The sequence below is a fragment of the Carassius gibelio genome, chromosome B18 (genome assembly GCF_023724105.1).
Source record: "Carassius gibelio isolate Cgi1373 ecotype wild population from Czech Republic chromosome B18, carGib1.2-hapl.c, whole genome shotgun sequence".
Lineage (NCBI taxonomy): Eukaryota > Metazoa > Chordata > Actinopteri > Cypriniformes > Cyprinidae > Carassius > Carassius gibelio.
The window spans coordinates 9,173,059-9,193,147 of NC_068413.1; the positions used below are offsets into that span (position 1 = coordinate 9,173,059).

The following is a 20,089-nucleotide window of genomic DNA, read 5'->3' on the forward strand; positions in this document are numbered from 1 at the left end:
ATGGAAAAGGCGATAGATTCCTGTTTACACTGCATCACAATGTTGAGAGTCAAGATAGATGCACTTACATTCTTATGTCAAAAATGTTGGCTAAACATTTTTCTTATCATGCTTAGTAAGGCCTGGTAATGCACAATTGACCTTAGCGTAATTAATTCTCTATTTGACATTCTCCTGCAGAGTACAGATGGGAATAATATAGTACAGGAAAATATATAGCAGTATATAGGAATATTATCAACCACAATGGCACTATAAACAGCAGATGAGAGGATGGCATGAGCAGATATTAGTAATTCGGCTGAATCCTCAAAGCATAATAACTGGACTGGTTCCGGCATAAACATAGATGGATGCTTAGAAAGAAACCACTTTGGTAAGGAGCAAAGGATATGCATTTGTTTACGAAGCTGTAGACAGATTTAAGGCCTTGAGGGGTGCCGAGAAGACTTGTATAAATTTATGTTTGATCTCCAAATGGGGCTAGTTGCCCTTCCTGTGAAATGTGGTCTAAATATGTGTCCAGACATTTGAACTTAATTTTTCCACTTCTTCAGGATTCACACTGAAGGCATCAAAACTAGGAATTAACACATGTGGAATTATATATGGAATTATATACATAACAAAAAAGTGTGAAACAACTGAAAATATGTCATATTGTAGGTTCTTCAAAGTAGCCACCTTTTGCTTTGATTACTGCTTTGCACACTCTTGGCTTTCTCTTGATGAGCTTCAACAGGTAGTCACCTGAAATGATCTTCCAACAGTCTTGAAGGAGTTCCCAGAGAGATGCTTAGCACTTGTTGGCCCTTTTGCCTTCAGTCTGCGGTCCAGCTCACCCCTAAACCATCTCGATTGGGTTCAGGTCCGGTGACTGTGGAGGCCAGGTCATCTGGCGCAGCACCCCATCACTCTTCTTCTTGGTCAAATAGCCCTTGATGCCTTCAGTGTGACTCTACAATTTTCATAGTCATGAAAATAAAGAAAACTCTTTGAAGAATATTCATAAACCCGTTTTAATTAAAGAATTCAAGTGTTACCAAGGACATAACTTTACGAACTAGCTTTTATATTGGGGTCTGGGTCTGTAACGTGCAATCTAATATCAATAAGTTATTTATTCTAATACATAAACGCAGTAACAACGCATTTCCACCAGCAGATGGGGTCGTTGCCCACACGCGGTCATGCTGTCCGGAAGACAGATGTAAATATTTTCATGACGTAAAGAGACAATCTCTGTACCCAACCTCTATTATCGTCCACCTTTAAAAATACCCAGTTTCCCCCTGAATAATTTATTCTTCGAAACAACCTCCACACTACCTGTCAGAAGACCATGCTGGGTTGTCGTTGCATTCTGTCTTTATTTATTTATTTATTTATTGTAAAGCAAACGGCGATTGGTAGGGTGTGATAGGCTATTCATCCTGTAGCTTATGCATCACTGCTCTGTCGGCGAGTGAGTTGGTGTAGTCTGCGGATCAGATTGCTCCTGTTTGAATTTATAATTTTCCTGCCGAGAAGCCAGCTATTAAGGATTCATCATGCAAAAAAGGAGGAAGCCAGAGCCGATCCAGCTGAACCCGATTCCAGATGGGAACGCTATAAACGGAACCGGGGCCACAGAGTGAGTGTGCTCGAGTCTTACGGTGTCGTTTCGTGTCGAACAAGCTATTAGACGACTTCAAACCAGAGTTGCTTCATTCATAGATTGTTTGGCACATTAAAAATATGATTTGACTCGGCCGGGCTGCTTAATAGATTTAGCATTGCTAAATCAGCTTGTATTGGCCATTAAATTGGTAGTAGTATGGATCTTTTTGAGGGAGTGTTGGTTGTAAGACGTCAACAGATTTATAAAGACCACCAATGAATTGTAACGTGATTATTACTAGTTGACTTGCATAACACCAAATATGGGTCATTTTTGCGAAATGAAAAAACCTTAAGTTTGATGAAGTGAAACTTAAAGTAAACAGCTGTGAGATTTTAAACATTCTATCGGGTAATCTCTTTGAGTGTTATTAAATTGCATTGTGCCCTCTAAAAATATTGTAATATATGTCGGAATATGGTTATGAGATTTGTTACAGGTTTGAGAATAAGGTTGACAGTTTTACAGTTCAAGACTTTAAAAAGTGTGTGTGTGTGTGTGTCAAAGCACCTTATTTCTAACAAGAAATGAGCACAAAATCAGCATATTAGAATCATCATCACAGGAGGAAACTAAATGTATTTTATATATAATGTAAAAAAAATAGAAAATGGATATTTAAAATCTTAACAATATTTTACAGTGTTTACTGTATTTTCTAAATGATTAAATTCATCCTTGGTGAGTATAAGTAACTTATTTTGCCTCCAATGTATACAAGTTATTGTTTTTTGGGCTGTGAAACATCTATATCTGAAACCTATCTATATTAACACCGCAAGAGTTGGTCTGAATTATTTAAGTCATTTAATGATGAAAACAAATTGCATGCTGTTTGTGGAAAAACCCAATAACCCATATGTTGTTGTTTAGCATCTATCAGGTGCACATAAAAGAGCTGCATCGCCTGCAACTCCGATCAATGAGAATAGTTTATCACATTTGGACAGAGCTGCCAGCACAACACTGCTCTTCTCTGTAGTATGTTGTCCAGACAAAAATTGGGCCCAAAATGTAGTACTATAGGAGCCAAAACGGAAGAGATAAAGCATCTATAGTTATCTTTGTGTTTACAATTTGTAAAGGCCAAAAATCAAGTGTTTTGTTGACCCTAATGTAAAATAGAAGAGTAAATAAATGTGATCTCATTCTCAGAGCCCAAGTATTATCAACCAGTTTACCTCAGTATGTGATTTATTGAGGATTTTAACTGACCACCACATATAGATGCAAGTGATGGGGATCTATCGATTTGTTTGTCAGCTTTACATCGCCACAGATAGATATTTGAATTTTTTTAAATTTATTTATTTGATCAGGGACAATGCACAGAAAAAACATTAGTCTAAAAAATAAGAGATGTCATGTGCCAGGTTATAGCAAAAAATGCTAATTTCCACCCACAGTCCCTGGACAGGTAGATGTTATAGGCCCTACGTACATGCCCCTACCCTACGATATGGTGACAAAGGACCACCTCTGTCTGTGCTACCTTCATTTGGCAGGCCTGTGACTCTTCTCCTCTTGAAGACAAGGCAGTGACAGTCCTCACAGCCTGAGCCAGTGGTGCATGTCATTGCCTCTTGTTGCATCGAGCCCATTTGAGAGCTTAGAGACTTTTCCCCCCTTGACATTAAGAGACTATTAATTATTTAAGATAAAGTTGCAGCCTTGTATATAGAAACTGGCTATAACTTGTACATAAATGAGTATTAGCTGTGCTATAGTGCGATAGAAGAGGCATTTGGGAGAATGACAGTAAAGCAGAATTACATTCCTTCCTGGAGAGCAGGACAGGCTGTGGCGGGCTTGCTTTGGAATGTGTGTGTGTGTGTGTGTGTGTGTGTGTGCAGCGGTGATTCAGTCCTGTGGAAGTCAGTGTAATAGAGAGAGGCTCAGTGGAATGTTAAATACTGTGACAGCACTTTTTTTTCCCAGAAGCCTCTGCTTTAAATCTGTCGTGGCAAGCCTATCACAAAGAATGCAATTAATATTATTTTCTAGGTTCTTGCTTGTCGCTTGTGAAGCACTTCATATGTATCAACTCATTCATGCATTTACAGTTTGTAAATTAAGAATAAAACAGCAACAGTATCTGCCTCCAGTGGAGAGTAAGTTAAGAAGCCAAAAATATATTAACAGCAATGAAACTAAACATTTTTTAATACCAGATGATTATTTTTCATTCATATTTTCATTTTGGTGCCTTAAAGTTTTAAAATAATTCAGATTCTTGAAAAATATTTAATTCCACTGTACACCATAACTATAATGATAACAGCAAAGAGGAACAATATGGTTGAAATCACTTTGAGAATGATAAATGATAAAAACGATAAAAATATTGACAGCCTGAAGAATTCATCCTGACTTCAAGAGCTCGAGCATTTAAAGTGGCTGAAGACAAAACTGCAGCATGCGCTTATAATAAACATAATATTAATATTAATATATTTGTGTGTAATGTATATAATCTGTATATATAAAGACACACATACAGCATATATTTAGAAAATATTTACTTGTATTTACGTGTTTATATTTATATTCATATAAATTATATATAAATATATTTAATATATTAACGTTACATTTTTCTTAAATATTTGCATGAGTGTGACGTATATGTACATAATAAATATACACACTGTGACTGCACACACATATATTATGTTAACAAAAACTTTTATTATAATTGCAGTTAATCACAGTTAATCATCCAAAAATGGACTTTGGCGTGGATTTAATACGCAGTTTTCACATGCATATGATATGAAATTTGTTGGCATGCATATGATACGCAGTTTTCATGTACATATGATATGCATCTACCCCACAACCCTAATCCTACCCATCGCTAGCATATGCGATCCTTCAAAAGTCATTCTAATATGTTAATTTGGTGCTCTTGGTTTCCTATTATTACTGATGTTGAAACAGTTGTGCTGCTTAATATTTGTAATATTTATCTAACACTTACACATTTTCATTTGATCCACTCAAGTGTCAGACTTTAGTTCTGGTGATATAGTTGTGTTCTTAAAAAGGTTGCGGTCCAAATTTATTTTCTTACCAAAGCCAGTTTCCTTTGCATTTGGCACTTGCCAGCGCTAATTTTGTACCCTGCCAACATTGTTTCATCTCTCTTCATTGGCAGCGGTGCCTCTGCTGCTATTGTTTCCCATTCCCACAAGATCAATGCGGCATTGTGTCTTTTCAAGATTATCAGTAGGAAACCACACAGTGTTACAGCGTTACACAATCACACCACACACACACACACCATGGCACCATCTGCTGCTCTTCATTTGACTTAAGAGCGCTGCTGAGTATATGAATGCTGTGATAGTGCATCAAGAAGAGCTTGATAATTCCCAGACACTCCCTATACCTGTTCCCTAATTCTCTTCCTTTATGATGGTTATGTCTGAGATCTGGATGACAGCACAGATGTATCCACAGGAGTGATTTATGGAGCGTAGTTAAAAATGGACTAATAGAACAATCTCTGGTTTTGTGCTCCTCCCCACAGAGAAACGATTTGCTTCTGTCTAACCTCAGCTGATCCCGGAGCTCTCCTAGTGTTTACATCCACATTCCATTGCATGACATGTGAAGTCGACCACTTTTTCCTGTGTTTGAGCATACTGTATCCACACACCTCTTCAAAAACTCAAAAGAGAAAAAGGAAGATAAGTTATGATTCTTCCAAGTACTGTGAGCAGCTTTACTCTTCTCTTTACTCTTTGTGACTTTTTGTATCTTTCCTCAGAAAGAATCTGCCATTTTTTTTTATGTATACAAAATGGTGTATCAAAGGTTAGACTAAATAATTAAATACTATGTAGTAGTATTGAATTATTTATTACTTTCATACAAGTTGTTGCAGCATAGCATGCTGGGTTGTCACTACATTAATACTGTTGCAAAAAACACCTTTGCTATGAACCGTTCCACTTCGTATTATGCTCTGTAAATATATTTTGTAAATATTTTTTAAATTAATAATTAAATTTTCAGTTTTTTTGTAAAATGTTATGAATTGATTTTATTTGATGCTCTTTTTTAAGATGAATTTTAATTTTAAAACTCAGAATCCAGAACAATTAAAGTGAAAACACATTTTTGGGAGGAAAACATAGCAGTTTGTTATGTGGGAAAAATGTGGGAAAAAGAACCATATTCTTACCTTGCAAACGTTTTGCCATTTTTATAGGGGTGCTCCGATCACGATCGGCCGATCGTTATGCGCATCTCGTCAGTAAAGCCGGTTTTCTAGTCAGCGGTTAATTCCATCAGGTGCGTGATTTCACATTGAGCAGCTGTTACTACACAGAGCCGTTGTTAATAGAGAAGATGCGCAAATCACGTTAATTTTCAGCGTTTATTGGCGCTTCTTCTCAGTTAACAACGGCTCTGTGTAGTAACAGCTGCTCTATGTGAAATCACGCACCTGATGGAATTAACCGCTGATTAGAAAACCGGCTTTACTGACGAGATGCGCATTAACGATCGGCCGATCGTGATCGGAGCACCCCTACATTTTTATGTGTGATGTATTTGTTGTTGTTTTTTGAAGGATCATGTGACACTGAAGACTGGAGTAATGACTGCTGAAAATTCAGCTTTGCCATCAAAATAATTAATTATAATACAAAATATATAAAAATAGAAAACCAATTCAGTTTCAATGGTAGTATTATTTCACAATATGTGTCTTTTTGTTTAAATAAATGCAGCATTGCATTTTAAAAACAAATTTTGCATTATATCATACTGTTGTCATTTTTTAAAATTTTCTTTATAATATATTAAATAAATACAAATTCCGATAATACTGCTAAATAAATAAAAAATGTATTTATGTTATTCATTTAACACACACACACACACACACACATATATATATATATATATATATATATTTATATTTGTGGTGGTATTGGAGCCAGTAGAAAATTTTGGCAAGTCGATTAAAATTTTGATATTGGTCTGATCAGGCCAACATAAAACATCTTCTGTTGCTCTTCACTTGGACTGAAACTGTTCTGAATAAGGCCTCCTACATGCAAACACAAGGTTTGAGTTAACTTGTGAAAGTATTTTTCTCGACTCTGGCATCTTCTGCGTCCTTCACCATTATCACGTCTCCACCGCAGCGTGTCCACGCCACCCACGTACACCCACACAGCAGCCTCGTAACCATGGTTATATCTGGCCTTGCTGTCAAAAATGAAAACACTTCGCCTCATTCTGCATATAGATGAGACAAAGACATCCACCTGAGTCGTGCTGTCTGTCCTGGAGCTCAAGTGTTGCGATATTTTGCAGACTGATCAGCAAGCTTTGATGTAAATTTATGTGTGAGTGTCACTTGTTGTGGACCGAAACATTGTTCAAGAGCAGAACAACATGTTTTACATCTGAATTGGCTCAGTGCTTAAAAGCCCTTGAGGCTCATGGTGTCCAATGGTCCTGAAACACTCATTTGGTGATACAGCATGAGATACACCCACATTACAGATGTTTGCAACGTGTGGCATCTAAAGCTGGATTGCAAGCTGCAGGAAACCTAAGATTATGTTAACATAATTCCTAATTAGTATCAATATCTCAATCATAAGGCTTTTAATTGGTTCATTTGAGCACAAGATTTAATCATGATTGCACCTGGTAAATGCAGTTATGCAACAGTGACGAACAACAAGAAGTGCTGTTGGAGGAGATGCAGAGAGGATGGAGAGCGGAGGGTCATGGAAGTTAAAGGAAGCTAAGGAAATACATCACCATGACAACAGGGCCAAGGGAAAGGTTCGCATGCTTAGAGGAACTCGCTGTTTCCTCAGCCAGAGCTTTAGGAAGAAGATGTTATAAAGTCTTCTCATCACATACATTTCCATGCACACATTGTACAATAATCTATTCAATATTTTTACGTTTTCTGCCTTAAGGATGGGAATATGTTTCAGCATGCTAGAGCTTTGGCTTATTACCGATCACGAGAGGAATTACTGTTGTAGACATTACATTACATTATTCATTTAGCTGACGATTTTATCCAAAACGACTTACAATTGCTATATATGTCAGAGGTTGCACGCCTCTGGAGCCACTAGGGGTTAAGTGTCTTGCTCAGGGACACATTGGTGTCTCACAGTGGATTCGAACCCGGGTCTCTCACACCAAAGGCATGTGTCTTATCCACTGCGCGTCTGCGCCATCAACACACATTAATGTGTAATATCTAAAGAAAGTCCAAGACTGTAGCAGTGTTATTTTAGTATTATTTATATACTATTGTAGAAAGAAGTTTTCATTTTAGTTTTAGTAATTGTATGTACTTTTGTTATTTATTTTTATATAATTTTAGTGTTGGTAATTTTAGTACTTCCATCTCAGCTTATTTTATTTAAGTTCAGGGCAACATTTTAATTTTTTTAAGATATTTAATACGTTTGTTTAATTTTATTTCAGCTTTTTAATTAACTAAATTTTTTTTTTTAATCTTTAGATTTAGTTAACAATAACAATACAGGACTATAGTTTGAAAAATGACAGTGTCAGTGACATTAAGCAATTTTGTCCTGTTCATACATAAAAAAAATGCATCAAAAAAGTAATGCATATAGTACAAACAACGACTTAAAGGAATAGTTCACCCAAAAATGCTCAATTCTGTCATCATTTACTCACTCTCAGGTCGTTCCAAACCTGTATGAGTATGTATGTTGAACAGGAGATATTGTGAAGAACCAAACAGCTGTTAGTTTCAACAGGCATACGCAAAATACAGAAATACAATGGAAGTCATTGGGAACCATCAACTGTTTGATTATCAGCAATATCTTCTTTAATGTTCAAATAAGAAAGAAACTCATGCAGGATTGGAACGACATGAGGGTGATTTCTCATTTTTGGGTGAACTATCCCTTTAAATACACACTCTGTGATATGAATGATTTAATTTACTGATTTAAAATTTAATTTGATGTTTTTCAGGGGGCATGAAGTAAAAAAAATGTCGGGCTAATACAACTGTCCTGCTACTGTAATGAATAAAAAAGAGAAACTCTAATAGAAAACCTTATTAAATAATTTAGCAAAATTATATATTAAGAAAATACAATTTGAACAAAATTGCTTAACTGATTATTAATATTTGAAGCAATTGCTTTGGGTAAAGAGAGGAGCTCTGTATTGAGGCTCTGTATTGAGGTGTAGATTGAACCAGTTCCATCACTTTACAAAACTTAATTCATTTTTTTTCTGTCTGTTAGAACAAATCTGGAAGCTCTGCAGAAGAAACTGGAAGAACTGGAGCTAGATGAGCAGCAGAAGAAACGACTGGAGGCTTTCCTCACCCAGAAGCAGAAAGTCGGAGAGTTAAAAGATGATGACTTTGAGAAGATCTGTGAGTTGGGTGCAGGCAATGGAGGAGTGGTCTTCAAGGTCTTACACAGACCCTCGGGCTTCATCATGGCCAGGAAGGTATGTTATCATAAAGAAAACTGCAACAACCATGGAGGGTGTCACTTAAGTCCAGCGATTGTCATTACCAGCCTTGAATCGATCGGAAGCAGTTTTAGAGCTGAGCCAGTGCTGCCTTTTCGATATCTCTTGAAGGCATCAGCTATTCATGTCATCATGTCTTTTTATAGATTGGACGAAATTAGACATACAGTAATAATGCATGGCATTTTGTTATTAGCATGCAGAATGGATACTGTGATATTTATTGCACATGTAATGCATGTAGTGAAGCTAATTGCACTTGATTCAATAGTTCTTCCCTAAAAAACTTGTGCAAGGAACAAATCTACTTTTAAGCCAAATTACCGCTAGTCAACTACCTAGAATGATGAAACAAATCATCCTTAATATGAGACCGCCCAAGGAAGAAAACAAGCTGAAGTGCAGTCAGCAGACAAACTCCAAACAGCTCATTTACCGCATACATGAAACAAAGAATTGACAGTACGCATGCAGAGAAGCAACTACTTGTCAAGCTAACTATAAAATGCAAACACCCTGGCAATTACAGAGAGAAGCTCTGCCTGGTACTGAGAGCAGTTAATAAGGCTTTTGCCCTGCACTTACAAAGACAAAATCACAACATTGTAAACATCAGCATGAATGTAAAACATTGATATAAAGAAAAAATATGCAAAATGTTCTTCGATTTCAGTGGTTGATTTTTTATTCAAAGTTATAGATTTCAACCTTTTTTCTTGTAATATAGTCCTCTTTTTCTTCTCTTCATGCAGTTGATCCACCTTGAGATCAAGCCAGCAATAAGGAATCAGATCATCAGAGAGCTGCAGGTGCTGCATGAGTGTAACTCCCCCTACATAGTGGGCTTCTACGGAGCTTTCTACAGTGATGGAGAGATCAGCATCTGTATGGAGAACATGGTACTGTCTGCTCTCAGTGTCCAATATATTATACAGAGGAATATGAGAGTTTACCTATCTCTCTCTCTTTGTATAACAGTATAAATATATATAATCTGTTGAATACTTTGAAGTCAGTAAGATTTAAAAAAAAGAAATTAATACTTTTAATCAGCAAGGATTCATTAAATTTATCAAAAGAGTCAACAAAGACATTTATAATATTTAGATCACTATTTCAATTAAATGCTGTTCTTTTGAACTTTTTTATTCATCAAAGATCATTTCATTTTATCATTGCAGCATCCTTTCAGTATCCTTAAAAACACTACCTTTGCTTTTATAGGTGCTTTATAAGTATTGATGAATTAAAAAAAACTCCATTCAAAATCTTGGTAACACTTCACTTAAAGCCTTTATGTTTAATGTAGTATAAAAGTAGTTTTAATGCATTAATTGTGCCTTGTAATACACCTTATAATGCATTGTACAATTTCATGAATAATTGTAACTACAGTTTATACATTATAACACGCATTAAATTCATTGTTACACCATGCATTTAAAATTTGGTTATAATTATTTCCGACAAGATATAATGTAACGCACATTGTGAATAATTATAATGCATTATACCATTTAAGAATCCTTTATAATGCATTATACATAAAGGGTTTAAGTAAAATGTTACCAAAATCTTTTACTGTAGGATGGCGGCTCGCTGGACCAGTGCCTGAAGAAAGCAGGCAAGATCCCAGAACAAATACTGGGCAAAGTTAGCATTGCGGTTGGTATCTCTGCAACCTTTCTCAAAAATATCCCCAATAGTCTCTTTTGGACTGTTTCCAGAAAGCAAAGCTAAAGCAAAGTGCTTAATGTTACTGGACCTGTTTCCTTTCCATTTATGCAGGTGATAAAAGGCCTGTCCTACCTGAGGGAGAAACACAAGATAATGCACAGAGGTGACTGGTGTTGTGTTATCTCTAACTGATATCTGTTCATCTACTTTTTCTGTTGACACTGTATTTACTGAAGGGAAGACCTTGTCGTTGTCTTTCAGATGTCAAGCCATCTAACATACTGGTGAACTCGCGTGGTGAGATCAAGCTGTGTGACTTTGGTGTGAGTGGACAGCTCATTGACTCCATGGCCAATTCGTTTGTGGGCACCAGGTCCTACATGTCTGTAAGTTTATTTGCATCAAAAATACCAATACAATCAAATCTTCTTACTAACATCCCATTCAATTCTTTAAAATGTCCCACTGTAGCACTGTAAAAAATTACTCATGATGACCCATGTTAATATATTATAATGAAAGGCATATACACAGTTTGGGGCAACATTTTTAGAAGGCTTTGGAAATAAATCTGCGTTGCTTATCCTTTTGATATTTCATTTAAAAATCACATAAATCTAATCTTTCATTAAAGTAAAACAATTGAAAATGGGGAAAATCTCATTAAATGTTTTTCTCAGTAAAGGTTTTTCTCTAGTATTGGTTGGCCACAATAATTGGCCCCCTTTTCTTCAGTATTTTCTGCAACCTTCATTTGCCAAGATAACAGCTCTGAGTCTTCTCCTATAATGCCTGATGAGGCTGGAGAACACCTGACAAGAGATCAGAGACCATTCCTTCATACAGAATCTCCTTTAAATGCTGAGGTGCCTCTCCTCTTCATTGTACCCATTCATTTTCTACAGTGAAGTCTGGGAACTGTGATGGCCATGGCAGAAGCTTCGTTGTGTGCTCAGTGACCCAATTTGTGTAGTTTTTCTTATAGAAGATCCAACCTCGGCCCATTAAAATATTTCTAGTAGAGGCAGTCAGGTTTAGATTTTTTTATCTGTTGTTATTTGATACAATCCACTATGTCATGTATCTAAACAAGATGTCCAGGACCTCCAGCAAAAATATATGCACACAACTGTGGGATTTACAGAATCTCAGACACTTTGATCACCCACCTCAGACATGTTGATCACCTGAGATACACCCAGACACTTTGATTAAACTGTAAGACTGGAAGACCTTCTGAGATATAGACAATACACACCAAGTGCATTAATATACAGAAATTCATCTCAACATCCCACTGAGAGAAGACGTGAGAAAAGTCCCTTCTCACCTATCCACTTCCTTCCTATCCTGTTTGGTATCATTTGAATTGTCTCAGAGTGACTGGTACAATGGTCTCAATTTTACAAGAAGTAGACTAAAAGGTAATACAGATCACTGTAGAGGGTGTGCCATTTCCCAGTGTCTTTCATGCAAAGTACCTTCTGTTCCAAAAGGTGATAACTCTACTTGATCAATGCAAATTACAATTCTTAAGGAAATCTTGCAAGAAGATCAGGGCGATTCTAATAAAACAATAAAATGGAGTCAGATTAGAGTTGAACTTAAATAAATAGCTTTGTGCACTGAAAAGCCTTCAGCCACCATTGTATACCTCCGTAGGGCCATCTTCTCGTGTGTGCCAAAAAGCTATTTTTAATTTAATCTGTTTGCACCTGTTTGGAGTTCAAGTAGTGTCTGGCAACTGAATAATCTGGAGTTTGTTTTTGAATGAGAGCAGAATATTTTTTCTTGAGATGCTCCCAAGCTGCTTGTGGTGGAGTAGGTGATTTTTTTTTAATTATTTTAATTTTTTGGCTTCCTGACCAAAGCTTAACTAATTTCAGCAATTTTCCAGCTGTGATCCTTTGGTTTTATTCATTCTGATGAATGATCGTGGGAATTTAGCCTTTGTGTTAGCTCATATTTATGTGTCTGTGAAACATTAAGTCCATTTCATGTTCCTAGCCACCCTTGTGTATTAAAAAGGATATTTAAATATGAATGGTAATATGCTTCAGAGATATTTGATTCATATTCTTTTATTTAATGTTTATTGGAGAACAAACATTTATTTTATCATTACAATGGTGCCGATCAAGGGGTGGGATATATCAGGCAGCAAGTGAATGGTTAGTTCTTGAATTTCATGTGTGGAAAGGGTCAAATAGTAATGGCTAGACAGTTGGGTCAGAGCATTTCCAAAACGCCAAGTCTTGTGGGGTGTTTCTGGTGTGCAGTGAATAGTGGTACCAATAGTGGTGCAAGGAAGGATAACCACAGGTAAACTGGTGCCCAATGCACCCTGCCATACTACAAAAAATGTTTAGGGATGGCTTGAGGAACTTGACAATATGTTGACCTTCACATCTGTGGGATGTGCTGGATCAACAAATACAATCCACGGAGGCCTCAACCTTGCAACGTGCAGAATGTAAAGGATCTTGTTTTGTCTTGGTTTAAAAGATATCACAAGACAAAATATTTGGCAGGTGGTTTTAATGTTCTGGTTGATCATTATCAGTGTATATATTTTAAAACATATGTAATTTATAACCAATATAGTTACACCATATGATACTCCTCCCCTCCCCCCAACCCAAACAAAAAAAAACAACCAAATATTCATGAACGTACTCTAATCACACATCACCATCAGAAGAACCCTAACCAACAGAAAGACCAAGGAAATGAAAAAGTAAAAAAACAAGAAAGGACAGGAAAAACAAGATCGAATGACACGTGTTCACACACATTAACAACATAGCAAGGACATCCTTAAAATATAGACCTGAGAAAGGGGCCCCAGATTTTGTCAAACATCTTCAATTTATCAAAATCACTCTTTTGGCCAGCACCATGCCAAACATGAGAGGGACTTGTTGAGATTGAGGCCAAATTAGAGTCTGGTCTGAACATCCAAATAGCTCTTAATCCATGTCAATATTAATGTAATTTTCAAAAGCACGGGAATAAAGCATAAAAATACTTTCCAAAATTCGGACAGGACCAGAATATATGACTGTATGTCCTGTCAGGACTTTTACATATATCACACAAATGAGAGATAGAGGGGTACAACCTATTCAGTAGGGGTGCACAATTAATCGAATTTCTAATCGCAATTACAATTATGGATGCCATAATACTTAATCCTTCAAAGTCCACTTATTTTTTCCTTTCTGTTATCTTAAGGGTTTTTCCCATTATTTTAATTTTAATTTTACCATAACATTCTAATACCATTCGTATTTAAAGAAACCAATCCGATGTTCAGTTGACATTTGAGTCTATACACTACAGAACTATTTCTACACTACAGAAATAGTACCATAGAAAAGCACAACGTTTTTCAGTTAGTGTTTTCAGCTTATTTTCATATAAAAATATGGCATGCAGTTGCATCACACCATGGTATAAACTTCATTTAATGTAAATTGTGATCATCGTAATTATTAATCGCAATTACAATTTTAATAGGTTTTAGACAGTTATGGTTTTTGTCATAATCGTGCAGCCCTACTGTTCAGATTAGCTTTGGTGTAATGTAATCTGTGCATAACTTTATATTGTATAAGTTGCAGTCTCACATCAATGAGCACAATTTAATTCTTCAGCCAGGACATTATTCCTTGGATGTTTGATTTGGAGTATCTCAGTACAGTCATTTGTTTGTTCAGGCTCCTGCTTTTTATCACATCGCTTCCTTTATGATAATGTTCATTTCCTCTCTCTATGATCCTTCTCCTTTTATCTCTGTGTCCATCTGTAGCCCGAACGCCTTCAAGGGACTCACTACTCTGTCCAGTCTGACATATGGAGCATGGGTCTCTCTCTGGTGGAGATGGCTATTGGACGCTTCCCTATCCCACCACCTGACGCAAAAGAGCTGGAGCAAATCTTTGGGCAGCCCCTTGAGGGGGACCCCTCGGCCAACGACGCCTCCCCTAAACCCAGGCCTCCTGGTCGACCCGGCAGCTGTGAGTGTCTGTTATCCTGTAACTTATGTTAGAGGTGTTTCTGAGAATATAATACATAATAAAGTGATTTTGTTTTTAATCTTTTTGTCTTTGTAGCATACGGTCCAGACAGCAGACCTCCCATGGCTATATTTGAGCTGCTTGACTATATTGTCAATGAAGTAAGCTTTCAGTGGTGCTTAAAGGATCACTAAACAGTTTTATGGCAGTGAATTCATTAAAGTGAGGATTTATTGGCTGCTTCACTTAGCCTTAATGGAGCTGTTTCTCTTTTTTCAGCCACCTCCCAAGCTACCAAGTATCTTTGGTGCAGAATTTCAAGACTTTGTTAACAAATGGTAAGCAAAATTGCACTGTAGCTCACCTAGGAGAGCATGGTGCATGTAATGCCAAGGTCATGGGTTTGATTCCCAGGCAACTGGCATACTGATAAAAATGCAGAGTGCAGTGAAAGCTGCTTTGGATAAAATCATCTTCTAAATGCAAAAATTATTCTACAGTGGTGCTTGCTGCTCCATCTAGTGGTTGAACTAAAACTAGTTTGGGGTTCTCTGGGGAACGCAAGTTTTCCAAGAGAATGGAGATCATTTGAATCTTACCCATGTCCTCTTAGGGTCTCTATACTAGACAGACCAATGTTAACATTTTTTATTCTGTCGCTCACTGTTTTTTTTCTGTTTTGTGCAGTTTAATCAAAAATCCAGCAGAAAGAGCAGATCTCAAGCAACTGATGGTAGGAACAATCATTTTATTTAAATACTTCTGTATATATTTTTCCTATGAATGCACCTCATGCTTCTAACGTCTAATCATTTTTTATCCCAGGTCCATTCCTTCATAAAGAACTCCGAGGCAGAGGAGGTTGACTTTGCTGAATGGTTATGTAGCACTATTGGGCTAAACCAGCCAGCAACTCCAACTCACAGCGTGGGAATGTGAGAGCAGCCATCTTTTTCTACACCAGCCATTATGTGTTTCTTCCCCTGCAACATCCCCAGTTCCACCTTAACAGTCAGTCCAGAGGCCAACGGCAACCTACTGCCCTCTTAAACACACTCCTTCTTTTAGATGTTGTCCTGAGTATTAATGAGCATACTCCTGTAAATAACTGCATTATGGCTCCAATAGGTCGTTTGAAATCTGTTCTGCCAAATATTGGTTAAATGCTGATAGCATCCAGAAGACCAATATAAAAAAAAATTTTCTTACTAATATTGATTGCAAAAGTTAACAAAGGCTGAAATTACACTGCAAAAACCTCCTGAATGTCAACTTGCTGTGATCATGTTATACTTTTTAATCTCAAGGTTTATGACTGCACTATCAGCTACTCCTGAAGTGGTTACATTATTTCATTTTAATGTTTTGCATTCTGTTTTATTTCAATGTGAACGTGCAACCTTTAACTCAAAGTGAGAGAAAAATCAGTCATAACTTAGACAAACTTTTGATTTATTTAACAGATGACAACTGATGGAATGTGGCAGTGCTTAAATTGTTTGCAGTGGATTAAAAAAATAAGACGGATTTATCAGAATTTTCAACGGCTGTTTTATTTGAAAATCATTTGTGAAATCCATAGACTGTTCATGAAGTTTAAGCTTGAGCTGGAGCAGGAGCAGCTGCAGGCTTCTTGGCCTTGTTCTTCTTCACAACCCTCTTCTTTTTGGGTTTCAACATCTTAGCTTTGATCTGCACACAAATTTACAGATTTAGAAATTGCTTAGCATGTTTATCAGACTATACTGACACTGGTGGATCATGAGGGTATTTACGTCAGGGTTGTGTGCCAGGATAGCACGGCGACGGGCTGTCTTGGCATAGGGGTTCAGCTTAATCATCACTCTCAGGTTCTTCAGAGGATTCTTCTTCAGTACTCTGCGATTAATCTTGTGTCTGCAATTGTGTAAAGAAACTTGTTACCCTACTTGTCAAGTAAACGTAAAAAAAAAAAAAAAAAACCTTACAAATCAAGATGGCTCAGGACTTCCTATACAATCATTAGTCAGAAACACGGACCTGAAGTAGGAATCTCATCACTGCAATATGTTGGCAATGTAGTTGATTAAAGTAACCAAAACATACTTAGCAGGACGAAGTGCCTTCTGGACCTCCTCACTCTTCAGGATTCTGTGCAGATCTGTATTGTTCATTTTGTGCATGGGCAAGCTGGAACATGACAAGACCGTGAGTTCAAAAGTTTATGCTCAACATCTACACATTTTAAAATCTAGGTGTGCATATGAACAAGTGGGGTTTTAGACCTCCTTATTTTTCACTCAGAACTTTAATGATATCATTGTGTTCAAAAACACGGACTAAAGTTGAAGCTCATCACTGTTGTTTAATGCACAACCAGACAAGGACAAGAAAGAAGGGTAAAAGGAACTCACTTGTAGTCCACTTTAAGGGAAGAGGCTTTGCGCCAAGTGCCATAGAGGTCATCCAGTTTGCGGAATGCACCCTCAGTCCAAATGCAAAAGCGTCCGATGTGTCCACCTGGAGCAAGCTTCAACAAGTCCAGTCTGCTCACGGACTGCAGTGTGATGCCTGAGAAAAGAGACCTTGTGGTTAATGATTTTGCAATCATCTGGATCAACATACATTTTGCCTGACAAGGATCAGAACTTCCACTGAAATCACAGGATTCATAAACACGGACCAGAAGTGGATATCATCATGTTTAAAGTGTTTACACGTGAAGCAACTGCAAAATACGAGCTCTCGTACCAGGAATGTTCCTGAAAGCTCGTGTCACACCGTTGTCTTCGTTGTAGATGATGCAAGGTCCCTTGCGCTGGATACGCCTTCGGTTCCTCATCTTACCCTTACCGGCGCGCATACGCTGAGAGGCATAAACCTAGAGACACAAAATATGCATCAAAAAAAAGTTCATGATGGTAAAGCACAACATTAAGCTAGAGTTTGACAGTAGCTCACCTTCTTGATGTCGTTCCATGCCTTAAGCTTCTTCAACAGAAGCACAGCCTCCTTAGTCTTCTTGTATCCTTCAACTTTATCGTCAACAACAAGTGGGACCTCAGGAATCTCCTCAATGCGGTGACCTGAAACATTTGCAATATGTCAGTGAGAGAAAAAATAATAAATCAGGGAGACTTGGATTATGAAGCTCTGGACACAATGTGTTCACTCACCTTTGGCCATGACCAGGGCAGGCAGGGCAGAGGCAGCCAGGGCAGAGCAGATGGCATAACGTTTCTGGTTAACGTTGACCCTGCGGTGCCAACGGCGCCATGTCTTTGTGGGGGCAAACATGCGACCACCACGACACATCTACAGTGGAGTCAAGGGTCAACTTTTCACTCTTGATTTTTAAATGCGTATCAGTGAACCAGCTCAGTCTTAATATTCGTCAACCTTCCACGCCAGCATGAGACAGCAGGCAACTGTCGCTGTGCATAGAGTAAGACGCAAATTACACCATCACAGCAAGGGTTGCTTATCACGTTTTGACAAGTTGTTCAAGTAAATGTTGAGATAGTTTAGGATACATTTCCAAAAGCACCCTGTCCGGAGCGGTGGGTGCCACCACCACGCACGCGGGGGATACGGGCCACGGCTCTTCCTGTGCCCCAGGACTCAGCGCTAGTCTGGTGACCTGAAACGACACACAATTTGGAGTTATTATTGATCACGTCATACCGTGGCAACATATCAGACAGAAAAACGGCTCTCAGATCTTCCAACATAATCAGTCGTCAGAAACACGGACCTTGAAGTGGAATGTCATCATTGAATTGGCATTTAAATTTTGTGTATTTAAAACACTCACCGGCCAGTGCACTGACAGCATAGGGCTGGCGCTTGTTCTTGCGCATGTTGGTATGCACAAAGTTCACAACATCAGGGCGGATGGGAGCCCTGAACACTGCAGGCAGAACCACATTTTTGCCAGATGTCTCCCCTTTCTCAGAGTAGACCGAGATTAACGGTCGGGCACAAGCCTAAAACAAAAACAGAGGCATGAACAACTTAAGGTATTTCCATTTACAAGTTTGTTAATCACTTATAAAATTGGATCTTGCTCAGTCTTTGTTTTCATCAACCTTCTGTGCCAGCATGAGACAGCAGGCAACTGTCACTGAACACAGAGTAGGACGCAAATTACACCATCATAGCAAGAGTACCAGATAAAAACTTGGGAGGTAAAATAAATTATAAGTTGCAAAACATTTAGCTATAGAGCTAACGTTAGTGGGTAAACTGCTGCAAATAAACGTGATGATTGGGTGTAAAATCAACCGTGTCATTTGCTTATCCTAAGTTTGTTCTAACTTGTAGGCCTTTTTTTCTTTTTACTATCATATGGATGAATAAACGATTAAGTTTAGGCATTTTAAAGGGAACGATCACTTCACGTCTGCGTTCAAACCTAAGACTAGGCCACAACACGCAAGCTAACATTTCCGACTATGTTATAGTCTTAGATCTGATCAAGATTATTAAACTATATTAGAGGTTCTAAAAGCACGGAATAACACTTATTTAATATCTACGCGTGTTTGAATTTCGATGTAATAACCTCTAAACGGAGTCAGCTACCAACTCACGACTACACGTGTACACGCTGCACTAGATCAAAATGGCTCCCGCGAGCCGCTGTTAGTGCGAGCATAGAAGCTAACGTTTAATACTTTATCCAAAAACCAACTGCTGATTAATTGTATGCATGTAAAACAATATAACAGAGAAGCTTTATTAAAAACGCGCTTAAGGCAGTGAAATAATATTCTCGGTGCTCACCATTATTGTAAGTTTTCACGGCTCGCCAGGAACCACGCTCCTAACTCGATGGCGGCCACGGAAGAAAAGGAAGAATGAAGCACTCCACTGCCACTCGCATATACATCCGATTTATGTCACTTCCGCCCAAGCATGTGCTTCATTTTATTCAGTAGCTTATTTTTTATAAACATGATATAGATTTAATTAAATTAATATTTTGTATCATTTATTATTTTAATAACAGTAAATTTCAATAAGATACATGCGATAAAGTAATAATCGTGCCAATATGTTTCGGCACTATATAAGTGGAAGCTGGCGGATGGGTCATATGGATCTACTTTCAGTAAGTCATTCAAATATTTAGAAATGTTTGGATATTTTTTAGTATTTCATTAGTTTTTATCTTAGTTTAAAATAATATTGCAAAGATAAGTGAATCAATAAAAAAAACTTTTTGTTGAACATTATATTT

At 37.5% G+C, this 20,089-nt stretch overlaps 2 protein-coding genes and 6 non-coding genes across 8 annotated transcripts; 1 reads left to right on the top strand and 7 right to left on the bottom strand.

Moving 5' to 3' along the window:
- Positions 1 to 1,243: 1,243 nt before the first annotated feature.
- Positions 1,244 to 16,405, top strand: map2k1 (mitogen-activated protein kinase kinase 1). Its single transcript, XM_052582465.1, has 11 exons — positions 1,244 to 1,633; positions 8,938 to 9,148; positions 9,925 to 10,071; positions 10,760 to 10,837; positions 10,961 to 11,012; positions 11,111 to 11,235; positions 14,661 to 14,868; positions 14,965 to 15,029; positions 15,148 to 15,206; positions 15,556 to 15,601; positions 15,694 to 16,405. Exons 1-11 carry the CDS (start codon positions 1,551 to 1,553, stop codon positions 15,805 to 15,807), a joined length of 1,188 nt encoding a protein of 395 aa, XP_052438425.1. The 5' UTR covers positions 1,244 to 1,550; the 3' UTR covers positions 15,808 to 16,405.
- rpl4 (ribosomal protein L4) lies at positions 16,396 to 19,777 on the bottom strand. The gene is made up of 10 exons (XM_052582466.1): positions 19,633 to 19,777; positions 18,662 to 18,833; positions 18,381 to 18,487; positions 18,024 to 18,162; positions 17,809 to 17,933; positions 17,599 to 17,728; positions 17,262 to 17,418; positions 16,954 to 17,037; positions 16,644 to 16,764; positions 16,396 to 16,560 (listed from the first exon to the last, which is right to left on the bottom strand). Exons 1-10 carry the CDS (start codon positions 19,633 to 19,635, stop codon positions 16,465 to 16,467), a joined length of 1,134 nt encoding a protein of 377 aa, XP_052438426.1. The 5' UTR covers positions 19,636 to 19,777; the 3' UTR covers positions 16,396 to 16,464.
- On the bottom strand, positions 16,845 to 16,913 carry LOC127978049 (small nucleolar RNA SNORD18). The gene has a single exon (XR_008158492.1). It is a non-coding gene; the product is annotated as a small nucleolar RNA SNORD18 (small nucleolar RNA).
- LOC127978050 (small nucleolar RNA SNORD18) lies at positions 17,144 to 17,211 on the bottom strand. The gene has a single exon (XR_008158493.1). It is a non-coding gene; the product is annotated as a small nucleolar RNA SNORD18 (small nucleolar RNA).
- LOC127978047 (small nucleolar RNA SNORD18) lies at positions 17,486 to 17,554 on the bottom strand. Its single transcript, XR_008158490.1, has one exon. It is a non-coding gene; the product is annotated as a small nucleolar RNA SNORD18 (small nucleolar RNA).
- Positions 18,223 to 18,320, bottom strand: LOC127978053 (small nucleolar RNA SNORD16). The gene has a single exon (XR_008158496.1). It is a non-coding gene; the product is annotated as a small nucleolar RNA SNORD16 (small nucleolar RNA).
- LOC127978048 (small nucleolar RNA SNORD18) lies at positions 18,559 to 18,627 on the bottom strand. Its single transcript, XR_008158491.1, has one exon. It is a non-coding gene; the product is annotated as a small nucleolar RNA SNORD18 (small nucleolar RNA).
- LOC127978052 (small nucleolar RNA SNORD16) lies at positions 18,912 to 19,009 on the bottom strand. The gene has a single exon (XR_008158495.1). It is a non-coding gene; the product is annotated as a small nucleolar RNA SNORD16 (small nucleolar RNA).
- Positions 19,778 to 20,089: the final 312 nt, after the last annotated feature.

What these genes read in the sequence shown, in the direction of transcription:
- map2k1 (XM_052582465.1), top strand. Translation starts at nt 1,551, where the DNA reads ATGCAAAAAAGGAGGAAGCCAGAGCCGATCCAGCTGAACCCGATTCCA. An exon ending in AACGGAACCGGGGCCACAGA is followed by an intron (nt 1,634 to 8,937) that starts GTGAGTGTGCTC and finishes TCTGTCTGTTAG; the next exon opens with AACAAATCTGGAAGCTCTGC. An exon ending in TCCTGGTCGACCCGGCAGCT is followed by an intron (nt 14,869 to 14,964) that starts GTGAGTGTCTGT and finishes TTGTCTTTGTAG; the next exon opens with CATACGGTCCAGACAGCAGA.
- rpl4 (XM_052582466.1), bottom strand. An exon ending in TGCTGTCAGTGCACTGGCCG is followed by an intron (nt 18,488 to 18,661) that starts GTGAGTGTTTTA and finishes GTGTCGTTTCAG; the next exon opens with GTCACCAGACTAGCGCTGAG. An exon ending in TCCCTTAAAGTGGACTACAA is followed by an intron (nt 17,038 to 17,261) that starts GTGAGTTCCTTT and finishes GTCATGTTCCAG; the next exon opens with CTTGCCCATGCACAAAATGA.